At 51.1% G+C, this 20,234-nt stretch overlaps 1 protein-coding gene across 3 annotated transcripts in view; it reads right to left on the bottom strand.

The window, feature by feature from the left end:
- CTBP2 (C-terminal binding protein 2) overlaps nucleotides 1–20,234 on the bottom strand; it is a 65,700-nt gene that overhangs the window by 4,673 nt on the left and 40,793 nt on the right. For 2 of the 3 annotated variants that reach the window (XM_075717452.1, XM_075717450.1), the window contains exons 2-7: nucleotides 9,867–10,021; nucleotides 7,902–8,046; nucleotides 4,491–4,697; nucleotides 2,202–2,416; nucleotides 1,038–1,168; nucleotides 49–176 (exon numbers count right to left, since the gene is read on the bottom strand). In XM_075717452.1, the coding sequence (XP_075573567.1) occupies nucleotides 49–176; nucleotides 1,038–1,168; nucleotides 2,202–2,416; nucleotides 4,491–4,697; nucleotides 7,902–8,046; nucleotides 9,867–10,021 (981 nt within the window). Of the gene's footprint in view, nucleotides 1–48; nucleotides 177–1,037; nucleotides 1,169–2,201; nucleotides 2,417–4,490; nucleotides 4,698–7,901; nucleotides 8,047–9,866; nucleotides 10,022–13,504; nucleotides 13,521–20,234 lie in introns of those variants that run through there. The other variant, XM_075717453.1, reaches the window with a different exon arrangement.

Below are 20,234 nucleotides of genomic sequence, written 5' to 3'. Positions count from 1 at the left end.
CCCGGCGCCCACGTGAGCTCAGCCCAGCTTCTCCGCGCGGCTGGGTACCTGTGATCGCACGCCGTATTTCAGTAGCAGCAGCTTCTCTCATCTCTAGTGACGCCTGCTCGCTGTACCAAGCGGTGTGCGGAGTACAGATTAAATTAGGAGCATCTTTCAACGGGCCTTGAGCAAAACTGGGAGCAGGGAGGAAAAAAAAAGAAAGATGGATCAATGTTTAAAAAGAGAATAAAATATGTTACGAATAGCAAAAGGCTCGTGGCCTGCCCTCTGCGTATGCCTCAGTCCCCAGCCCCTCGCCTGCGGCACCTGGGCTGGAAGGAGCCCGACGGCCCCTGCCAGCCCGAAATGGCCACAGAACCATGGGGGAGGAAGCGTGGCTCCAGTGCAGGGCGCACACCAAAACTGCACCAAAAAAAAAAAAAAAAAAAGCCAACAGGGCTGAAAACCCAACCTACTGGGTGGTTGTTCATCATATTCCCACAGGAATAAACGCCTGGGGCTGTCTCTGCGGCGGTGTGGAGATGCAGGGACAGCTTGCAGGTCACCCAGCACAAGGTGGGATGGGTGGGTATAGGGGGGTTCCCCTTTGTAGGAGCATACATTCTTTTTTTTTAAAAATTGTTTCTGAAAACGCAAGCAACCTACTAGTAGTACCCTCGCCCCCAGTCTGCAGTGAGAGGAGCTGTACTCCCATTTGTAACCAACCCCTTCCCAGCTAGCGGCAGCAGCCTGCGGGCAAAAATGCCCAACGCTCAACACAGTAAATTTGTTCTCATGGACTAGGGAGTGCTTTTTTTTTAAAAAAGGAAAACCAAACCCACAGGCTGATTGCTTGTTCTAAGCTCCCAGTGTCCTCTCAAACACCTGTAACCCCGACGGATGCCGCAAGGTGCCAGGCCTTTTCTCAAACCAGCCGACTGTCCCCCAGCGCTGGCGTTGTGTGACGAGGCGTTGTGTGACGAGGCGTGTGGCTGCTGGGTACCCCCCGGCCATGCCGCCACAGCTGGCAACCCAAGAAAAAGCCAGAGCTTTACCTAAACGGTTCAGACTCGTGCACGTCAAGCGCAGCCCCTCGTATCCGTCCCTCCTTCAGGGCTTGAGTTAAGGCCTTCTCGTCCACCAGCCCGCCGCGCGCCGTGTTCACCAGGAACGCTCCCTGCCTCATCTGGCGGCGGCCGGGGAGAGAGAGATGAGAGTGAGCTCGGCGCAGTGACCCGGTCCCACCCTGCCCTGAGGCAGCGGCAGGCACCCCCGGCTGGGACTGCACCCCGCTTTGCACGCCAAGCGGCTCTGCTCCTGCCCCAGGGCAATCCCCAGCCCGGTGCACGTGGGTTTTTTTCTACGGAAAGCCCAGCTCTGGCTGGTTATGGGCCAACAAAACCCGCTCCCGCTATCACCTCCACACCACGGGCGTAGGGCTTGCTCGCCTGTGTCCTGGTTTCGGCTGGGATAGAGTTACTTTTCTTCCTAGTAGCAGGCACAGTGCTGTGTTTTGGATTTAGGATGAGAATAATGCTGATAACACGCTGATGTTCTTAGTTGTTGCTCAGTACTGCTTATGCCCGTCCAAGACTTTTCAGCTTCCCATGCTCTGCCAGGTGCACAAGAAGCTGGGAGGGGGCACAGCCAGAATAGTTGATCCCAACTGCCCCAAGGGCTATTCCATACCATACGGCATCATGGGCAGTATAGAAACTGGGGGGGTTGGCCGGGGAGCAGCGATCGCTGCTCGGGAACTGGCTGGGCATCGGTTGGTGGGTGGTGAGCAATTGCATTGGGCATCACTTGCTTTGTACATTGTTATTATTATATTGTTATTATTATCATTACTATTTTACTTTATTTCAATTATTAAACTGTTCTAATCTCAGCCCAGGAGTGTTTCTCACTCTCACTCCTCCAATTCTCTCCCCCATCCCATCAGGGCAGGGGCAGTGGGCGAGCAGCTGCGTGGTGCTGAGCTGCTGGCAGGGGCTAAACCCCAACAGCCTGGTAGCACGTTACCCGCCGGTAAAGGCCGTGGGGAGACAGATGGGCTGTTGGGTGCAACCCGGTATTTCAGAAGTAGCCCGTAGGCACGAAGGCGCCGGCTCGCTGTGGCCGTGATCACAGTGGGAGCCACAGCCGGCACCGACGCTTGGGGTTTGCCCACTGGAGAGCAGAGCGCTCTCCTCGGTCGTGTGCGCGAGGCAAGTTACCTGCTTAATCGTGAAGTCGTTGATAAGGTGGTGGTTATGTTCGTTAAGGTTACAGTGCAACGAGACACAGTCGCTCTGATAGAGCAGGTCCTGGAGCGTGTAGACCCGCTGGACTCCCAGGGATCTCTCTATCCCGTCCTGCAGGTACGGGTCGTAAAATATCACGTTGAAGCCAAACGCCTTGGCTCGGACCGCAACCGCCTGCGCGGTGCGACCTGTGTGTGAAGGAAAGAGGGGATAATTAAACTGATTCCCATCGCCCCGGCTCCACGCGGCTGAGCTTCCCCGTGGCCTGACCCCCCCAGCCCAGCCTGGGGACTGCCACGGGGGTCCCCTGGGACCTCCTGGGCTCCCCAGACAGCCCCGAAAGGATGCTGGCTGGAGGACAAACCCAAGCCACCTTGCACAGGGAGGGCTGTGCTTGGCTCTAGCAAGCGTGAGATGCTTGTGTTAAAATTTAAAAAAAAAAAAAAAAAAAAAAAAAAGAAGAGTGAGGCCATTAGGCACCTGCCGGCTCACGGCCATTTGAACACGTAACACCATGCACGGCCACACAGGGCTGGTGGGCAAGGCCCAGCGCGCAGCTCTGGACATTGCAGAGAAACAATCCACTGTGTCTATCAAGAAAAGCCGAAAAAGGGAAGAAAGAAAAAAAAAGAAAACGCCATCTTTTTTAGGCAACTTGTTTGTGATAGGTTTTTCAGCCTCTCGCTGAACGGCTGGTTAATTGGGCATGACGAAGACAACTGTCGTGGCTTGGAAGCAGAGGACTCCGACAGCCGCGGTGCTGGGGAAGGATGTCTGCGGCCTTGCTGGAGACCCCCCTGCCTGTCCCCGCTACGGGCTGTGCAGGCTCCGTGTGCCCCGTGTGCCAAGCCTCAATTATTTCTTTAGCCATTCATTTTTCCAGCAGCGCGGCAGCCCAGCGCGTGCCCAGTTAGCGGCGCACGGCGACGTTCCCCGTGCGGGCACATGCCTGACGCCGTCCCGGTGCACCGGAGATGCGTGGGTGACCGGGGGACGTCAGCCGGGCGCCTGCGCGGCCGTCCAGCGGTGAGCAGAGAGCCGAGCCCGCGCTGCTGCCCTCACCCCGGCCCTGCCAGACAGACCTGGGCTAACCCAGATCTCCTGCTCTATCCTCACCCACCCGCCCTGACTCAGTTTCCCCATTTAAATGTGTTTATACACCAGCTTTTTGCACGAATTAGCCTAGGGCTTTGCAAGCCAACAGCACAAAGCAAGTGGGGAAGACGGCTGCCGCACAGAAAGCAAGTGGAAATACTGCTGCAACATTTATGGCCCAGCTCCCGGCCGGCACTCCCTCACCGGCAGCCACCCTCTAGCAGCCGGAACTGTTCCCTAAACCGGCACCTCGCCACACCTCCTCTGCTGGCGTTCCTGCCACTTTGCGTGTGTCCAGCCACCACGTGCCGGGTGAGCTTCCGCTGCCTGGACGCATCTCCTGAACCATCTTGCGATGGCTGGACTTTGCTCCCGAAAGGGCCATCCAAGAGGGCTGTCAGCAGAGGCGCTGACGCTACCGCTGATACTGAAGCTCTCTGTAGCTACGGGTGAACTGAAGACAAACTTTGTTTTACACAGCCCTGCCACCGCGCAGGGCAGAATGGCTCAGAGAGTTGGGTTGGTGTAGATGTGGCTCAGGGACGGGGTTTTTTGGGAGAGTACGGCAGCACCACCTGGTGTGGACCACAGAATTATAGAACGCTTTGGGTGGGAAGGGCCCTTCAGAGCCCCCCCAGCCCAGCCCCTGCAGTGCCAGGACAGCTTTAACCAGCCCAGGGTGCTCAGAGCCCCGTCCAGCCTGGCCTGGGATGGTTCTGGGGATGGGGCCTCCACCGCCTCTCTGGGCAACCCCTTCCAGTGCCTCACCGCCCTCACTGTAAAACATTTCTTCCTTATGTCCAGTCTACATTTATTCTTCTGCAGTTTAAATCCATCACTCCCTGTCCTGTCACAACAGGCCTTGCTAAAAAGATTGCCCCCATCCTTCCTATCGGCCCCCTTTAAGTTCTGAAAGGACCCTCTTAGGGCATTGCCAGGTTTCACCAGCACTCCTCCAAGGGCTCAGCCAAGGCTCACAAAATACAGCTCCTTCCCCCCAAAAAATCAGCTAAGATTCACACCCATCCGCTGCGGTGGGTTTGAAAATGCTCATTTTAGGCCCTTCCTAGGGCTGTGAAGCAGCATGGAGTCCTCCTCAAAGGCTGGATGCGGGGCCGGCAGCGCTCCGTGCACCACTCACAGGCTGCCTGCCCTTCGCCAACGTACCGAAGCCGATGAGGCCGAGCGTCTCCCCCCTGATGCGGGCGGCTCCGGAGGCCACCTCCCGGATCTGCTCCACGCTCTGCACCCGCGTGCCTTCCCGCAGCGCCTGGTAGAGCCACGTGTTTCGCCGGTAGAGGTTGAGGACGTGGCAGACGGTGGAGTCGGCCGTCTCCTCCACGGCGGCCGAGGGGATGTTGCAGACGGCGATCCCTGCAGAGGCAACACCACAAAGCACAACCGTGGCTCAGGGGGGGCACCCCAGCAAAGCAGAGGGGCTCCTGGCCCTTCACCCTCATATCTCCCAGCCAGCCCCTCATTTTGTAAGCATTTGGAGTAATGTTTTCCCAGGATGTGCACGGTTTACATACAGCAGCCTGAAAGCTCTGCAAAAATCTCATTACAGTGACCGGTGATGCTCAGGGGTCCCCTACGCCTCAGCATCTCTCTGGAGTAAGGACAAGTGCAGGTTGCAAGTGCGATACCTAAGCAGGAGTAACTCCGGCAGCAAAGGTTTGTTTTGCAATGGAAAGGTTTATTCTTGTTTAGTGTAATCTACCTTAAAAGCGACTTAAATCGCGCTGGCAGAAGTCCCTCCTTTTCCCCAATAAGACTGTTCAACCGTTAAATTATTTAGGGACGAATAATTTGGTGCGCTCGAGCAGGATGGCCAGCTTCTCTTTCCACCAACAAGCGCCAAAACAGTCGACTCAAAACACCCCTTGGTAAGCCTCCACCCGCCACAAACACCCACCCACATTCCCGCAGGAGGAACTGATCGCTCCTGCCACAAAATTTGGAGGCTTTCCCAAAATTTGGGAAGAGCAGGGGGCATGGCTGTGCCAGGGCAGCTCTTCCACCCCAGCACCACCACTGCTGCACACCCCTGCCTCCCCGGTGCGGCTCTCGATAACGGCCCCTTTGTTCCTTCGCCACAAAAGGTTCATTTTAAACCACTGCGTCCCTGTTCGGAGCCGTAAGTATTAAGTTCACGGCAAATGTCTCCCCGGTCATCATCCCGTCCAGGCTCTGGCTCGGTAATGTGCGTAAGGGTGCGCTTCATTGCACGTCTATTCAGCAGAGCAGTTAAGCACATGCTTATATCCCACCAGACTCAATGCGATTTAAACACACGTTCGAAGATGGATGGGTATTTAAGTGCTTTACTCGACTGGGGCCTTTGAGTAGAAACCATGAGAAAGGAGATAAAGACAGAATAAGATATTCAGAAAATCCCCTTCCACTGTGAGGGGCACTGAGTCAAAATCAAAAATCTGTTTCCCATCCTCCTGCCAATCTCCCTGCTCCCAGGAACCTGCTTTTCTGTTTTTAAAACTGTTTTCCACCCTGTGGCTGTTTGGAAGACCTACAGAAACCAGGAGAAAACTGACTGACCCTCCAGGGAGAAAAGAACTCACTGCCAACCAACCCTGAAAACACTGTCCACCTCCTCTCCCTTCCAGGTGACAGGGACACGGTGCTCTGGTCCCCGCGAGCTCCTAAAGCTGATGCTGGCTCGTTTTACATTCCTCATCTCGCCTACAAAGGGAACTTCTGATTTACCTCAGGGACTCAGGTGCAGCCCAGAAACCACACTGACCACCTGCCCAAACCCTTAATACAGGGTAAGGGAGGGATTCCCAAGAAGACCACATGTTTAAGTACCACGCAACTGCTCCTGCCCATCTGTAGGCAGAGGCTGTGGTTGCTCATGGAGGAAGAGAAGAGAGAAGGCGGCTGGAGGGCGATGGGCAGCTCCGGCAGCACTCGCCATCAGCCTGCAGCTCCGCTGAGGGTCCCTGTCACCAACCCATCACCAAGCCACCACTTGTCCCTTTTCTGATGGACCACTGCTGTAGAGCTGGATGAAACCAGGCTGCCTTTCCCACAAGCTTCTTACGCTGTTATTTATTGTCGTGCCTTCAGGAGCAGGAGCTGCGGCACTGGGAGTTAAATACCCACAGCGGATGGTTCAACACCAGCATCTTGTTTGGGGGGTGTCTTCTAGCGGGTCGAAACTGGCCAGCCCGGCCAGCAAGGCGCAGGCGGCTGATAGCACGCGGCCAGGCGCCGTGTTTAGACACTGGTCATTTATTGACTGCACAGTCTAAAAACCACCTTATGGAAAGCAATACCAATTAAACTTTACGCTACATTTGTGGGTAGTCATTACATTTTCTACTCGAAACCACATCATTTGGCCACCCAATTTGCCAAGTATAAAAAGAAGGATTATACTGCAGTATCCCATTACTTTATTCGTTATATTTTTCCTTTCTTGATGTTCAAAGCCTCAGAACATTGTTATAATGGATAATAACAATAAGAGTTAAAAACATGAAGAAACCATTACATTGAGAAGACACTGTTCTCCTCTCGAAAAAAAAATAATTCACTATATTGAGAATTGCTTTTTTAGGAATGACTATTTCAAACTCCCTTATCGCAATTATCCTTGTAAAATGGCTCACGTGAAACAGCTCTTATTCTTCGCTTCCCCAGAGATAACCTTTAATACAAGATACCCTAAACACTATTGTAGGACTGCTTGATAGGCTGAATCTTGGGATCCGATGATCAAAACCGATTGTAACTCAGCTGCTGAAATCACGGATACAATGAAGCTCTCCTAGTTGCGGGTGTGCAGATTGTGCCCAAGGTCTCTGTGACCATCCAAACCAGTATGGAAATCGGGTGGCCCCAGCACCGTCTCACAGCTACGCAACGCAGCCTACACGCACCCCACAAACCGGGGCGTGCAGAAAAATTCCATAGCTGGGCACAGGGGCTCCTTTCTGAAAATGTGGCCCTCCGTATTTTGGCAGTCCATATAACATGACCCTACAGTAAATCTCTTTTTCAAGTTCCTGAGGCACCTTTGATGAGATGGCAAAGGAGGCAGCAACAACCCAACACACAATTCCTGCTCCTACATCCGACACGTCGCCTTCCTGGCAGTGTGGGCATGACTCCGAGACCCAGATCAGATCAAGAGACTAATCTTGCTTAACAGAATATAATGTAACACCCTTCCTCCAATTTTTATAAAGCTAGATCAGCTCTCCTGTGCCAGAAATAGAACAGCCATGCCAATATCCGTCAGTACAAGGGGGCTCCTGGACCCGGACAGCGTGGGAATGAGGGACAATTTTAACGCAGTATGAGCCTAAAAGCTGCCTTCTGAAACTGTACCATTTTGTTTACTTCATGGCCAAGTTTTAATGTCATAATATTCTCTACATGCAAAAAATGTAAACTGCACCTGTAATTTTAAGGGCTGAATCAACCCGCTTTGGGAGGTCCTGCCTGCAACTCCGCTTTGCCAGCACGCTCTCCTGGGAAGCAGCAGGTACTTGTGCTGAGTTTAAAGACTCGGAGGGATGTGGGAGGGAATTGGGATGCAGAGCTGAGACCTACCAAGCTCCCCTGCGGCTTTGATGTCAATGTTGTCGTAGCCACTGCCTATTCGAACAATGACCCGTAAGGCCTTGAACTTCTCTAGATCTTCTCGAGTCAGTGTGATGGTGTGGTACATCATCGCCCCAACAGCTTCATTTAATACCTGGAACAGAACAGAGATGTCAGGAGCCACCAGGACACCTGGAGGGGATGCCTGCAGCTCCTGAATCAGGAATACTACCCAGTAAATTGTACGTTTTTACCACCGGCCTACTGTCTGACCCAGGCATGGTGCAAGCCGACACTTCCAGGTGTCACCAAAACTATCAGGGGTGTGACCCACCGACACCGAGGCCACTGCCTTTGGGAACAGACTGGATGGATACCTAAAAATTATGATGTTACATCTGGGGAGACAAGGCAGAGGAAAACTGAGCCTGTCGCTCACCCAGACCCTTTGCCAGGTGGTTAGCTGCTAACCCCTCTGCTTCCAACCAGCAGTAATTCCACTTTTAAAAAGGAATTAGGTTTTACAGCAGTCTCTATTGGTTTTGAACACAACTGTGTGTCACTCATAACATCTCGACCTTCTTTTGTATGTTGGAAGTACAAATGCCTGTCACGCTGTTCACATTAACCTTTCCTGGATGTTTTCAAGAGTACCTGAAAAGATCCGTGTGAGCCTGTACAGTCACGTAAGGCTGTACTCTGTCTCCTTCAATGGAGATTCAAACCTTCATCAGTGTTCACCATAAGCTACCTTGGCGCTCTGGAAACCCAAGACCTACCCAAATTCTCCAAGACTGGCTCATCTATCTTCTATCAACGTCTCATAAAAAACTCCATCCTCCTTCCCCCGCATTTAATATTTGAAGCACTGCAAAGATCAGCACTGATGGTATTTGTAGTTTTCTTTCCCAGATCCTGGAAGTGATTTCTGATACCTTCAAACCTCATTTGAGTTATCAAAATGTGCACCAAGAATACTTTTAAAACAAGTATTTACAATTAGTTGAGCTTCCAAGCCGAAACACCCATCCACACTGCACGGATCTGCCTGCACGCTGCCCAAACCTCACCAGCTCACTGCTGGGGAGAAATGAGCTGCTGAGGTGCAGCCAGCACCCGAGGAGACCCATCAGCTGCAGCGCAGGATGGTGTTAGCAAAACCAGAGCAACCGCGCTGCACACCAGGGAGGTGCAGAGTGCTGTTACTGCTGCACCGAGCAAGCGGACTTCAAAAAAATGAGAAACGTTAATCGTATTGATGTAAAAAACCCTGATGCTAAGAGATAAGGTGACTTTTTTCCCCAAAATAACATAGAATCATAGAATTGTTTAGGTTGGAAAAGACCTTTAAGATCATCCAGTCCAACCGTTAACCTAACACTACCAAGTCCATCACTAAACCAGTTAAGAGTAGTACAATAATTAATTTCATGTTTCCTGGCTGGATTATTTTTTAATGAAAGTAAAACTAGAATAGAATCATTAAGGTTGGAAAGGTTGATCTCTAAGATCATCAGTCCAACCATCACCCCAACACCCCCATGCCCACTAAACTATGTCCCAAAGTGCCACGTCTGCCCGTTTTTTTGAACTCTTCCAGGGATGGTGACTCCACCACCTCTCTGGGAAGCCTGTTCCGATGCTTGACTACCGGTTCCGTGAAGAAATTTTTCCCAATATCCAATCTAAGCCTCCCCTGCAGCAGCTTGAGGCCATTTCCTCTCGTCCTATCGCTAACTACCTGGGAGAAGAGACCAACACCCACCTCACTACACCCTCCTTTCAGATAGTTGTAGAGAGATCTGGCTTTTAAAACAGACTCGCTGGATTTTCATCTACAGTGACTTCTGTTGATGTTACCTGCTGATGGTCTCAAAGTGCAGCTTTGTACGTGTTTTTTCTCAAGAAGAATTGGAAGAGGAATGCCAGAGCACACCGTCCCCCAGCCCGGCCCGCCCGCGCGGCTCATGTTACCTTCTCATGAATCTCCTGAGTTGATTGTGCGTCACAGAATGCAACCGTCGCCAAGTCCTTCAAAATGGGCATCTCCACCGTACAGTCCCTCCCGTCCAGCAGTGCCACCAAGGGCCGAGGGTGCATGGGGCCGTTCATGATTTGAGGGCGAATACCTGCAAGCAGAAGGAACGCAGCTTTTACACCGGCGGCAGTGGGAAGGTTCCCTCGGCAGCGGTGGTACCTGCGCGTGGTTCCTGTGTCAGGTGAGGGGGAGTGGCACATGGTTTCAGCTTGCACAAGGGATTTCGGGGGATGATGGCAACGCAATGCGAAGCTTAGCGCAAGGTCAGGGAGTACGGCTGCGGTTTTGCCCTGGATGGTGAGAAAACCCAGCAAGACTTGCTCCAGGACAGGGATGGACAACCCCCTTTCAGCCACCTGTGACTTTATGGGGCTGTATCTCCACTGTGCCGATCCTCACCGACAAAGGCCATGGTTCAGCCAAACCGTGCAAGCCAGAGCTGCCGACCTCTTCAACCATTTTATTTAGCATCTTAGGAGTGAAACCCAAGCCAGCAGTAATTTTTTTCCCCGTGCCTGCAGGAGGGCTGGGATTTCGCTCCGCAGACGTACACTGGCACTTGGTCTGGTTTTTTAAAGAATGACTTTACCATTTTGACCGCCTCAGAAAGACAAGTCCAAACAGACATCCACTAAAAAAAAAGGATTACTGGAAAATCACAGAAAGAGCAGGACACCACAGACCTCTTCAGCCTACAGACATATATTCTGTTATATTACCAACTACCAAAAGGCTTCATGGTGGGAACGGCGAAGCTCAGCTTGCTCTGTAAAACCAAACCCGGTCTATCTCCGGATCCCGCAGGATGCTCTGGGATGTGTGGCTGGAGACAACGTGAAGGACCTGCATATACAGGATGAAATGGCTGCAGACCCTGCTGCGCCACGGCGGCGAGCACACTCGTGCCAGTGCAGGACACCGCTCTTCTCACGCTTACACACCCCTCACCACGGGCTGCTCCCTTGAAAATATTTGTATTCAGGGGTCTGTTCATCTGCGCCGCATTTTTCTCATTTCACAACGACATGTTTTCCAGGCTGAGGTGAGGAAAGGAACAATCACCACCAAGGGCCACAGAAGGCTGATTTTTAGATCCTATTTATTGCTCTGCTGGGGATTAACCGGTTCATTTTTGGACAAGTCACTTAGAAATTTCTACGCCTCCCTTTACAACTTAGTAAGGGTATTTATTACATTAGGACTGTAAAAAATATCTCAGCTATCTTTTTCGGCTATCCAGGCAGTTTCTGGGAAAAGCGTAGGTGGGGGAAGCGGGTGTTCTGGGCACAAAGTGGTGTTTTATTTCTGCTGCCGCACCATGAGATGGCCAGGCCTGGGCGGTTTGGGTTCAAACCTTCAAACCCCCTCACAAGCAGCCTCAGGGAAGCCCCTCTCCTTACCGACCCCCTCCTTCTGCAGAAGAACCTTCCAGGGCTACCAGCCAACATCTGTACCACCTGTAAGGATAGTGGGGGTGTGATTCTTTTATCGAGGGGCTAACAGACACAGTAAATGCCTTCACTGCTTCTTGGTAAGAGCGTTCTTCCCTGCCACTCTTTTTACTCGGAGTAAAATTGCTGATGCTGGTGAGCTGGACAAGCACGGGGCTTGGCTGAGGGACCTCCGTGGAGTTGGTTTTGGGTATTTTGGGGGAGTCAAACATCTATATATAAAAGAACAAATGCTACTGTTTGTGGCACTGTTGGAGTAAGTCGGACTAAAGCCGAGAGCGGGAGGCTCCTTCGCCGGCCCTCGTGCGCAGGGCTGGGTACCGCTCCAGCCCTCTGGACTGCGGTCAGCACCAGGAATCGTGTCACTGCAGCCCCACGGGCCAGAAAAATGACAATGAGGGAAAGAAACTAATGAGAAGAGCAACGCACTGATTTCTTTTTTTTTTTTTTAAGGGTAAAATAAATGTGCCTTTTTGTCCAGATTGCTGTTGGGTAAAGTATTAGCAAGATCTCCACCAGCTGATGCGTATGTGACAGACATGGGTGCTACGGGCCAAAGCGATGCCTCCCAGATCACGCCGGTACCCAGAGCATCGCCCCAGGGAGGGATCTACACTGCTGCGTATGAACAGTGGGATAGCATGGAGTTATGTTTGGTTTACATGGGAAAAAAATAACCCCATGGAAACAGGCAGGTTTAATGGAATGGGTTTAATGGTTCTCCATTCCTGTTTTATTGAATCTGCTTTAAGAAATGAAGAACCAACCAACCCAGCAGACCCGACTGAAGATTTTCAGCATTACACGTGAACGTTTTTGGAATAGGTCCTTCTCTCCGTCTTTCCTACCGAGATCTCTATTAGCACATACTGGAAGTAATACGTTATGTTTGCATGCATTTCATCCAGATGGAAGTGCAACTGTGTCAGTCGGCAGGGTAGAGCGCCGAGACGATTCGGATAACCAAAAGAAGCTTCCCATAAGCAGATAAGCAAGAATAAAAACATGTGCAAATCTCAGAGCGCTTACACAATCCTTACGTGAAGCACCATACCACAGCTAGATTATTTTCTCAGGTTAACGAGCGAGCGAATTATAACGCTGACTTAAACGCTTACTAACGTGTATGATCTCCAAGGCTTAGAGCATCACCTATCAGCCTCACACCGCAACTGTAAATAAAAAGGAATCCGATGCAGGGGCAAGGTGGCTGTGGTGGTCCCAGCCCCAGTGGCCACCGGCACTGTCCCCACGCCGTGCAGCCATACGCCTCTGTCCGGGCAAGCTGAGCTTGGAGCTCGGTGCCCACTGGGGACCAGGCAGGGCAGTGGGCGACCAGAGGCTGGTGGTGGCTTCCTGCAAGCATGGCACATGGACAGCAAAACCAGGGGTTATCTGAAACCTTGACATTTAATCCGAGCCCCAAAATAACAGTTTTATTACGCTGCCATTACATAAGCTTCTTTGAAACTCAAACGACACACAGTTGTTTTTTTTTTTTTTTGAAACAGCATCTGTGTCTTTGCTTGGGATTAGGGATGTAATTGTGCATGATGACACAGGCTTCTTAGGCATGTCACCCTCACCCGCACACAAAAGTGCAGTAGCCAAGGATGAATGCTGGCTGGGAACTGTGAGGTAGTCAGAGGAACGTCTCTCACTTCTGCTCCGATGAGGGAATTTACTTCAGCTTGACAAGGAAAGTTTTGAAGCAAATTGATATGAGATGAAGTGCATAACGCATGGAAATTAACGTTTTAATAAAAAACATTGGCAAGTTTGCAACTTCAACTGCGGTATATTTTCCCCGCCTGCCTCTCCCGTTGCCTCTCCACCACTCTGCGCCTCTTCTTCCCCGTCCTGGTTCCTACCTCCTGCACAAACCCATTCAAACCAAAACAATCGGGCTGACAAAACCAAGCGAAACTCGGTACGCTTTTCTTTTCACCCAAGCTCATACAGCACGTTGTTCTGCGTGCGACTGCTTCATTAAGAAGGAGGTATGCCACGGATCAGAAAGTAATTAAACAGCCAGACACTCCCCGCCTAAATTCTGATAAAACATCTCAGCCATTAACTCTTTCGCTCTGCCAGGCGTTGCAAAACCACCGGGCTCCCTCCACCGAGGGGTACGCCGGTGTGCAAACCCAGCACTGGTGTGCAAACCCAGCCGTGGTGTGCAAACCCAGCCGTGGTGTGCAAACCCAGCCGTGGTGTGCAAACCCAGCCCATCTCTGCCTCGCCGCGCGCGGACAGCAGGCAGCAGAGCGAGCCGGGGCGGTGCGGGCAGGAGGCAGTGGACCAGCTCTCCTTGGGGCTGGGGTGGGATCAACTCTCCCTCCCAAAAGCCTCACAAATTCGGTGGCTCCCCCGCCATCTGAAGGTGATTTTTGCCGATAAAGCCCCAGCCGTTCCCGCAAAGTTGTGGCAAATATTGTTCCATGTGTATTTTTTTAAGGCGTTTGCAGCTGCCTGCAGACCCTCGCCAGCATTGCAAGGAGAGCTTGGTAAGGAAGAGGGAGAGGAGGAAGGGTTTATGGAAAAAAAAAAAAAAAAGGAAAAAAAAAAGAAAGGTTTTGCAGTCACAGTGAGAACTCAAACTCCACCCTGGCTCACAGGCAGCGCCGCTTGTTGCACGCAGCCCCGCGTATAAAGTGCTTTTGTTTCATTTTTAATACACAAAGCCTGCTTGTCCTCTCCTGCCGCTCCTCCCCTTTGCCACCCACTTGTATCCGATCCCAATGGCACCCCTGCCAAGAGAATTAGGGAGCGCTCCCTGCTAAATGGCAGCCTTTGTGTGACCACAAGACGGCTGGTACTATCTCACAGAAACAAAAGCAGAAGCCATTTGCCTAATTCTTACTAATCTCAGTTGCCTACGCCACGCAGCATTTAAAAAAAAAAAAAAAAAAAAGGAAGAAAAAAGGCTTTAAACATGTTCACTTGCAGTATATAAAAGTGCATCAAGAAGCAATCCTGACAGTCGCCTGAATTACCCGTTCACGACAAAGTAGCTACAGTTTTACAGTCAACTACACACTTTATTAAACAAACAGAAAAGAAACAGGAAATTTCCCCTTGCCTGGAAAATGTTGCCTCCACATTCTTCTTCTTATTAAAAACCACACATGGCAGTGGAGGAGGAGGGAGGGAGGAGGAGGGGGGGGAACCCACACACGATAAAATACTACCACTTTTCAGTGCGTTGCCTCTCCTTTCGTCTACGAGGGGGTATCTTCAAACAAGCAATCCCGCGGCCCACAGCTGCAACATCTCAAGACAAATGTCTCTTTGAACACGGAGGGAAAAGAAAAGGCTTTTGTCCTGAGCCACAGAAGAATAGTCTGAAATTGCGAGAGGAGTTACAGTCACCTCTGCTCGGCTCCCAACTCTTCAGAGCACTCCCTCCAGACTTTGCCGAAGCTTTTAACTAATCGTAGTTCTTTCCCAGCCCTTGAATAAAATCATGTGAGTGCCAGCCAAAAAATCTTATGCTATGCACACTAAAGGGTTTGTATATGTCACAGTTGCTTTTTCCCCCTTCCACTCCCCTCCTCCTATTGACTTGCACATACGGCGGTTTTTTTCGAGTCGTCTCAAATGGATTTAATCTGTGCCACGCTGCGTTTTATGTTTGTTTGGGTTTTTTCGTGTGTGGGGTTTTGGGTTTGGGGTTTTTTTTTTTCAAACTTAAAAATGAAACATGCCTTTCCATGCGGAGTATATTGAATGAGGCTCCAGAAACAGGCTGATAGCCTTGAGCAGCAGCGGCGGCACCACGAAAACAAACACAAAGCACCGGGGGAAAGCAAGGCTGCGCTGAGCTCATCTAGCACCCAGAAACGAAGGGCCAAATTCTTTCTTGATGCGTAAATCAAGTGGTTTTTCAGCATCAGAAACGACACTCGCTTGCAGGAAGGATTCACGTCTTCTTGGAGACGCCCATCTCCTGGTCCTGCCCGGTTTGTCCCAAAGAGGGAAAAGCAGCCCTGTAGCATCACCAACCCAATCCCAGACTCTGCAGAGCGCGGGGAAGTGCCGCTGTGGGACACGGTGAAGGAGGGCAGGTCGTACCTGTGCAATGCCCCATCTCCAGAGCACGCACTGGCTCACGGCTTGGTGCAGCTGTTTTTTTTCTCTTTCCAGTTGCCATCATCATGGCCAGCAGCAGCAACAGCTAGAGACAATCCTCATCCAAGAAATAAGGAGAAAAGTCTGCATCTCACTCCCAGTTTAATAACTGCTAGTGCAGCATCTTACTATTTGTCATTCCCTGGCTAAAGAGCGGTGCAAATTAGTTAACAGAAGGATCTTGGCGGCCTTCGTGCAAAATACCTTGGATCCGTCAAACTGATTTTCGGCCATGGAAGCCAAACTGAAGCAGAGCAGTGCCGGTGCACCGGCAGTACCGGCTACTCTGCTTTACCTGGAACAAATGCAGTACATGGGGAAATCCGTCAGCAACAAGGTTAGCCTGTACAGACCCCTTGTTTTCCATCACCATTTCATCACCATCCCGCTAGTTCAAACAGCAGCATCCCTCCCCTCTGCAGGGGGGGTCTGAACCGCCCAGCGCCAGTCCGAGGGAGAGAGCCAGCAGAAATCGCAGCAATTCACCGGCACACGCAGCCCGCTACCAGGCAAGGGTCCTGCTCGCCCTGTCAGATGCTTCTGGATGCCCAGGAGCGTCCTGGAATCAGAGGATGAGGTCAAGAATAAGGAGACAAAAGGTTTATTACCCAAAGCTGGTACCGACATAAACATCAAAAGACCTGTCAGACTCCCTAAAATCCAGTCTCCCAGTACAAGACAAGGGAATTTAGGCACATCTTTCTCTTGAACTTACATTGCCATTGCTTGAGCACTTCAAATTTTCCACAGGTTTCCTGTCTTAGCCATCACCTCGGCTTTACAAGCCGGAAAGCCGGGGTCCCGCAGTGCCTTTCCGAGGTGGCTCAGGGGTCCCCACTCCTCGGCGGCCCTGGGCCACCCTCGCTGCGGGCTGTAAACTGGCACCGATCCTGCTTCAGGGGCGCATGGAGGGGAAACCCCTGGGAAGCCACCTCTGTGGTGGTTTCAACCGCAGACGGTGGTTTCAAACTTCAGCAGTATCACTTGCAAGCAGAAAGGCGTAAGCGAGTTGCGAAGGTACCGTCGAACAAATGCTGGAGGCTTCTGTGAGGATGGGGATGTTTCTGGAAAGCACTACCGATGCTGCAGGACCGAGAGGACCACCCTCCTCTATCGCAGACAAGTGATGCTCTTTCTTTCGCTTAACTTTTCCTGTTAATAAATGCTTCTCATAATAAATGCATATGAAAAAATGAAGTAAGACACAGTCTTTACCTCGCAGCCAGGGGAAAACAGGTATTAACTGTTATTTCTAACTGTAAATGCTCTGGAGGCACTTGATACTGTACAGACAGAAGCCACACAAATACCCAGGCAGTTTAGAAGTGACATCAAATCTCTTTTTTATAAATAATCATGGTGTGTTGTTTTTTTTTTAAAGCAAAGCATCTTTGAGACTGCCAGGACCCTAACCAGGAAAAGACTGCGCAATTTTCTCAGTCAGAGGAGACCTGAGCGTTTGAAATGATGTCTGTAAGGCACCTGACGGGCTCCATGCTCGCAGCCACTCTTGCTGTGGGAAAAGGGGATGATGGCAAAGCGGAGGTGACTTCCAAGCCGCTGGGAAAACCCGCAGGTTCATGGCAGTCCCCTCCAGCAAGGGAAATCACGCGTCAGAGAAACTCCCGAGCTCCAGAAAGATGGCCAAAGAGGCAGCATGGCCCATCCTCCCTCCTGAGGGGCAAGGTCCCTGCCAGAAAGGAAAAAACTCGTACCTGCCGTCGGGAAGAGCCTGCGCAAACTCCTGACCTCTCCAGCGCACTTCCTCCTGTCAGCACATCACGGCTGGCTTTTCGCCAGTTCCCTTTCCAGATGACTTTTCAGGGCTTCCTTTAAGAATGTATTTTTAAAAACTCAAGAGGAAATTCCCATATAAAATGAAATCCTTTTTAGCTGATACAAACACCGTGATTACAGTCCCCAGCTGAACTACAGAAGCAGAGAACCAACCACAAAGAAATGCTCAGTAAAAATATGGGGAGTATATATACACTTTTCTTACTCTTATTTGAATTCCTGTAGATACACACACCAGAAACAGATACACCTCTTCACCTCCTTTTGCGTACCCCCATTACAGCACTGAGATACACGTAACCCACTGCCGATGCCATGGGGATGCCATCTCGGGGCAGGAAAACGAAGCACAAACTTTGCAAAACTCTGGAGCATTCTTCTTCTATGAAGCAATCTCTGGACTGAACTAAAAGTCATCCAGGAGCACTCTAGATACAGCTGCAAGTATATAAACCAGTGTAATACAATAAAAAAGTAATGTAATAGTAGTATGTAACCTCTGCTGTATACCTTCCATATCAAATTGTCGGGGTTTTGGTTATTCCCAGGCTGCCAGGTGGGTAAATCCGTATCTACAAACACCAGCCTGTGACTTTCCGCCCCAGCTCACACGCGGGTTAACACGGAGGAGCGACTTCGTGAGGAGCTAAGCGAGGTCTTAGGGTAAAACTCCTCATGGCCACGCAAGGCGATGGGAGATGGGGGGTGCCCGAGGGATGCGCTGGCCCCAGGGGCTGGCCAGGGACCCCAAGAAGCAGGAGTGCGGAGCAGGGGACGGACGGATGGGCTGGCGACCCCGGGGAGGCAGCGGGAGCTGCCAGGGCACGCAAGAGAGATGGCAGAGCAGATGGCAGAGGCCATATGGGGCGGTGAGGGATGCTACCAAGAAAGCTAAAAGAAGCACCTGGAAGAAAAAAAATGCTTGCTCAGAGGAGCTCAGTTTCTTGTATTAATTTTTTTTTTTTTGAGAGGCACGGGGAAAAGAAGGGAAAAAACCCAGTTAGGCTTTGCGTTGTGGTTATGTTGTCCCTGCTCATTGCAGGGCGACTGGACTAGATGAGCTTTGAAGGTCCCTTCCAACCCAAACTATTCTGTGATTCTGTGATTCAGACACCATATGGGCTCTCAAACCATCCCACTGCCCAGGGCTGAGCTTTGCAGCTCCTAGTAAAAACAGTATGGAGAAGGTACCAAAAAACCCCAGTAAATTCCCCTCGAATGTGCTCCATTACCAAGCCCAGGGCTGAAACCAAATTGTAGTCGTAGTGCTTAGAGGCTTTCCTGATATTATCCAGAAACCTGAGAAAATACTTTCTCTGCAGTGCTGCCGCTTTAGCTGTAGTATATATTATTTACATTTCATACGCATGATGTTCACCCCTGTGACACACATTCCAGCCATACGGCATCACGCAGGAGGGACAACATCGGGCGCCAGCTCTCCTTCGGGTCCCTCCCTATCCTCTTTATCCATTTATCTTTTCCCTTCTATCCCAATGGAAACAAACAACAGCAGTACAAAACAAATGAGCTGCTCCAGGAAATGGACAGTTTTCATTGTGTGGGTTTTTTTTAAAAGGATAAAATAAATAAAACTAAGGAGAACGATGCTGATGCTTTACACGAGGCCGCAGGGGAGAGCCACTGATATTAGCCATCTGGGCAGAAGGCTGCCTGGACTTCAAATCACCCCGAGGGATTCGGAGGTTTTAAAGACATTTTGGAAGACGAGATGCAAAAAGGAAGGCTAAAGATGAGCCTGCTGACCGGCAGCGACAGCCCTGGCACGGGGACAGCCTGAAATACGGCTGCCTGAGACCACCACGGGACCAGCAGTGGGGCTGCCAACAGCGGACCAGCATTGTGGGATGCAAACTCAGTTTCATCGCACAGACGGACAACTGAGAGCCCTATGGTTGAGACTGGAAATTTCCCTTGAATGAAAGGAAAAAAAAAGGTAACCCATCAAAGCAAGCACTTGGATTCAGCTTTTGGGAAGCGAGAGAGGTTCAATCGCACTAGCTGTCTGTGCACCACTGGCACGTTCTAAACTTGCATTTGCACATTGTTCATGAGTGAATCCGAGTGGAAACCACCATGCTTTGAGATACTTGTAGGAATTAAATTATGCTGGCGTTAACCACTGACACGAGTCCTTCCCATCATGCTGGACAGAAAGCGCTATCAATCTTTTAAGCAAGATATACATAGGGCTTTCCATATGCTGCTCTGCTTTGCTGCTGGCATTTCCGAGATCTGCTGGAGGTTTTCTGTAGACCCCAGAGGAGGGTCGAGACAGCGTCGGCAGATTTTCTGTGCTGGGGAGGACAGCGGTTGCTGTTCACTGTTGGTTTACAGCCCAGATGAGCAGGCTGGCGAGACAGGACCGCCTTGCTGGGCTGGGAGCCTGGGCGGCCTTTGGGAAGACAAATCCTCCTCTCCACATCCACCTGTAGCTGTTGTCATCTCAGGTCATTCGTTTGCAGCGAGAAGGGAGAACAACGCGCCGAGGATCCACCCCAGGCTTTACCTAACACTCTTTCCCTGAGGACAATGTGGGAGCCTTCAGTGAGAGCCCAGCTTGACTTTAAAAACCTCCCCAAAGCAACCTTTGGCCAAGTGCAAAGTGCCAAAAAGGGCTGGCAGCTGCCTCAGTTCCTCCTGCAAACGCCGCAGATGGGCCGTGGGCTGCAGTGGGAGCTGAGACCACCCAGGGAGCACCTGAAGCCCTGGCCTGGGGCGAGGGATGGTATCAATCCTTTAAGTCCACCTGGACATATCCAGCATCTTCGTTCAAAATGATAAAAGGCGCAAAACTTTCAAGCCGTGGGCAGTGAGTGATGCCTTTCACGGTGACGCTCACCAGCAGAAAGAGAAGCACAAGGGTTGTCCCTGAGGCCTGTGAGACATGCCGTGCGTCGTCCC

This window comes from Pelecanus crispus, chromosome 10, assembly GCF_030463565.1.
Source record: "Pelecanus crispus isolate bPelCri1 chromosome 10, bPelCri1.pri, whole genome shotgun sequence".
Lineage (NCBI taxonomy): Eukaryota > Metazoa > Chordata > Aves > Pelecaniformes > Pelecanidae > Pelecanus > Pelecanus crispus.
Note: the sequence above shows the minus strand (reverse complement) of the source record. Positions and strands in the feature narration are given on the sequence as shown.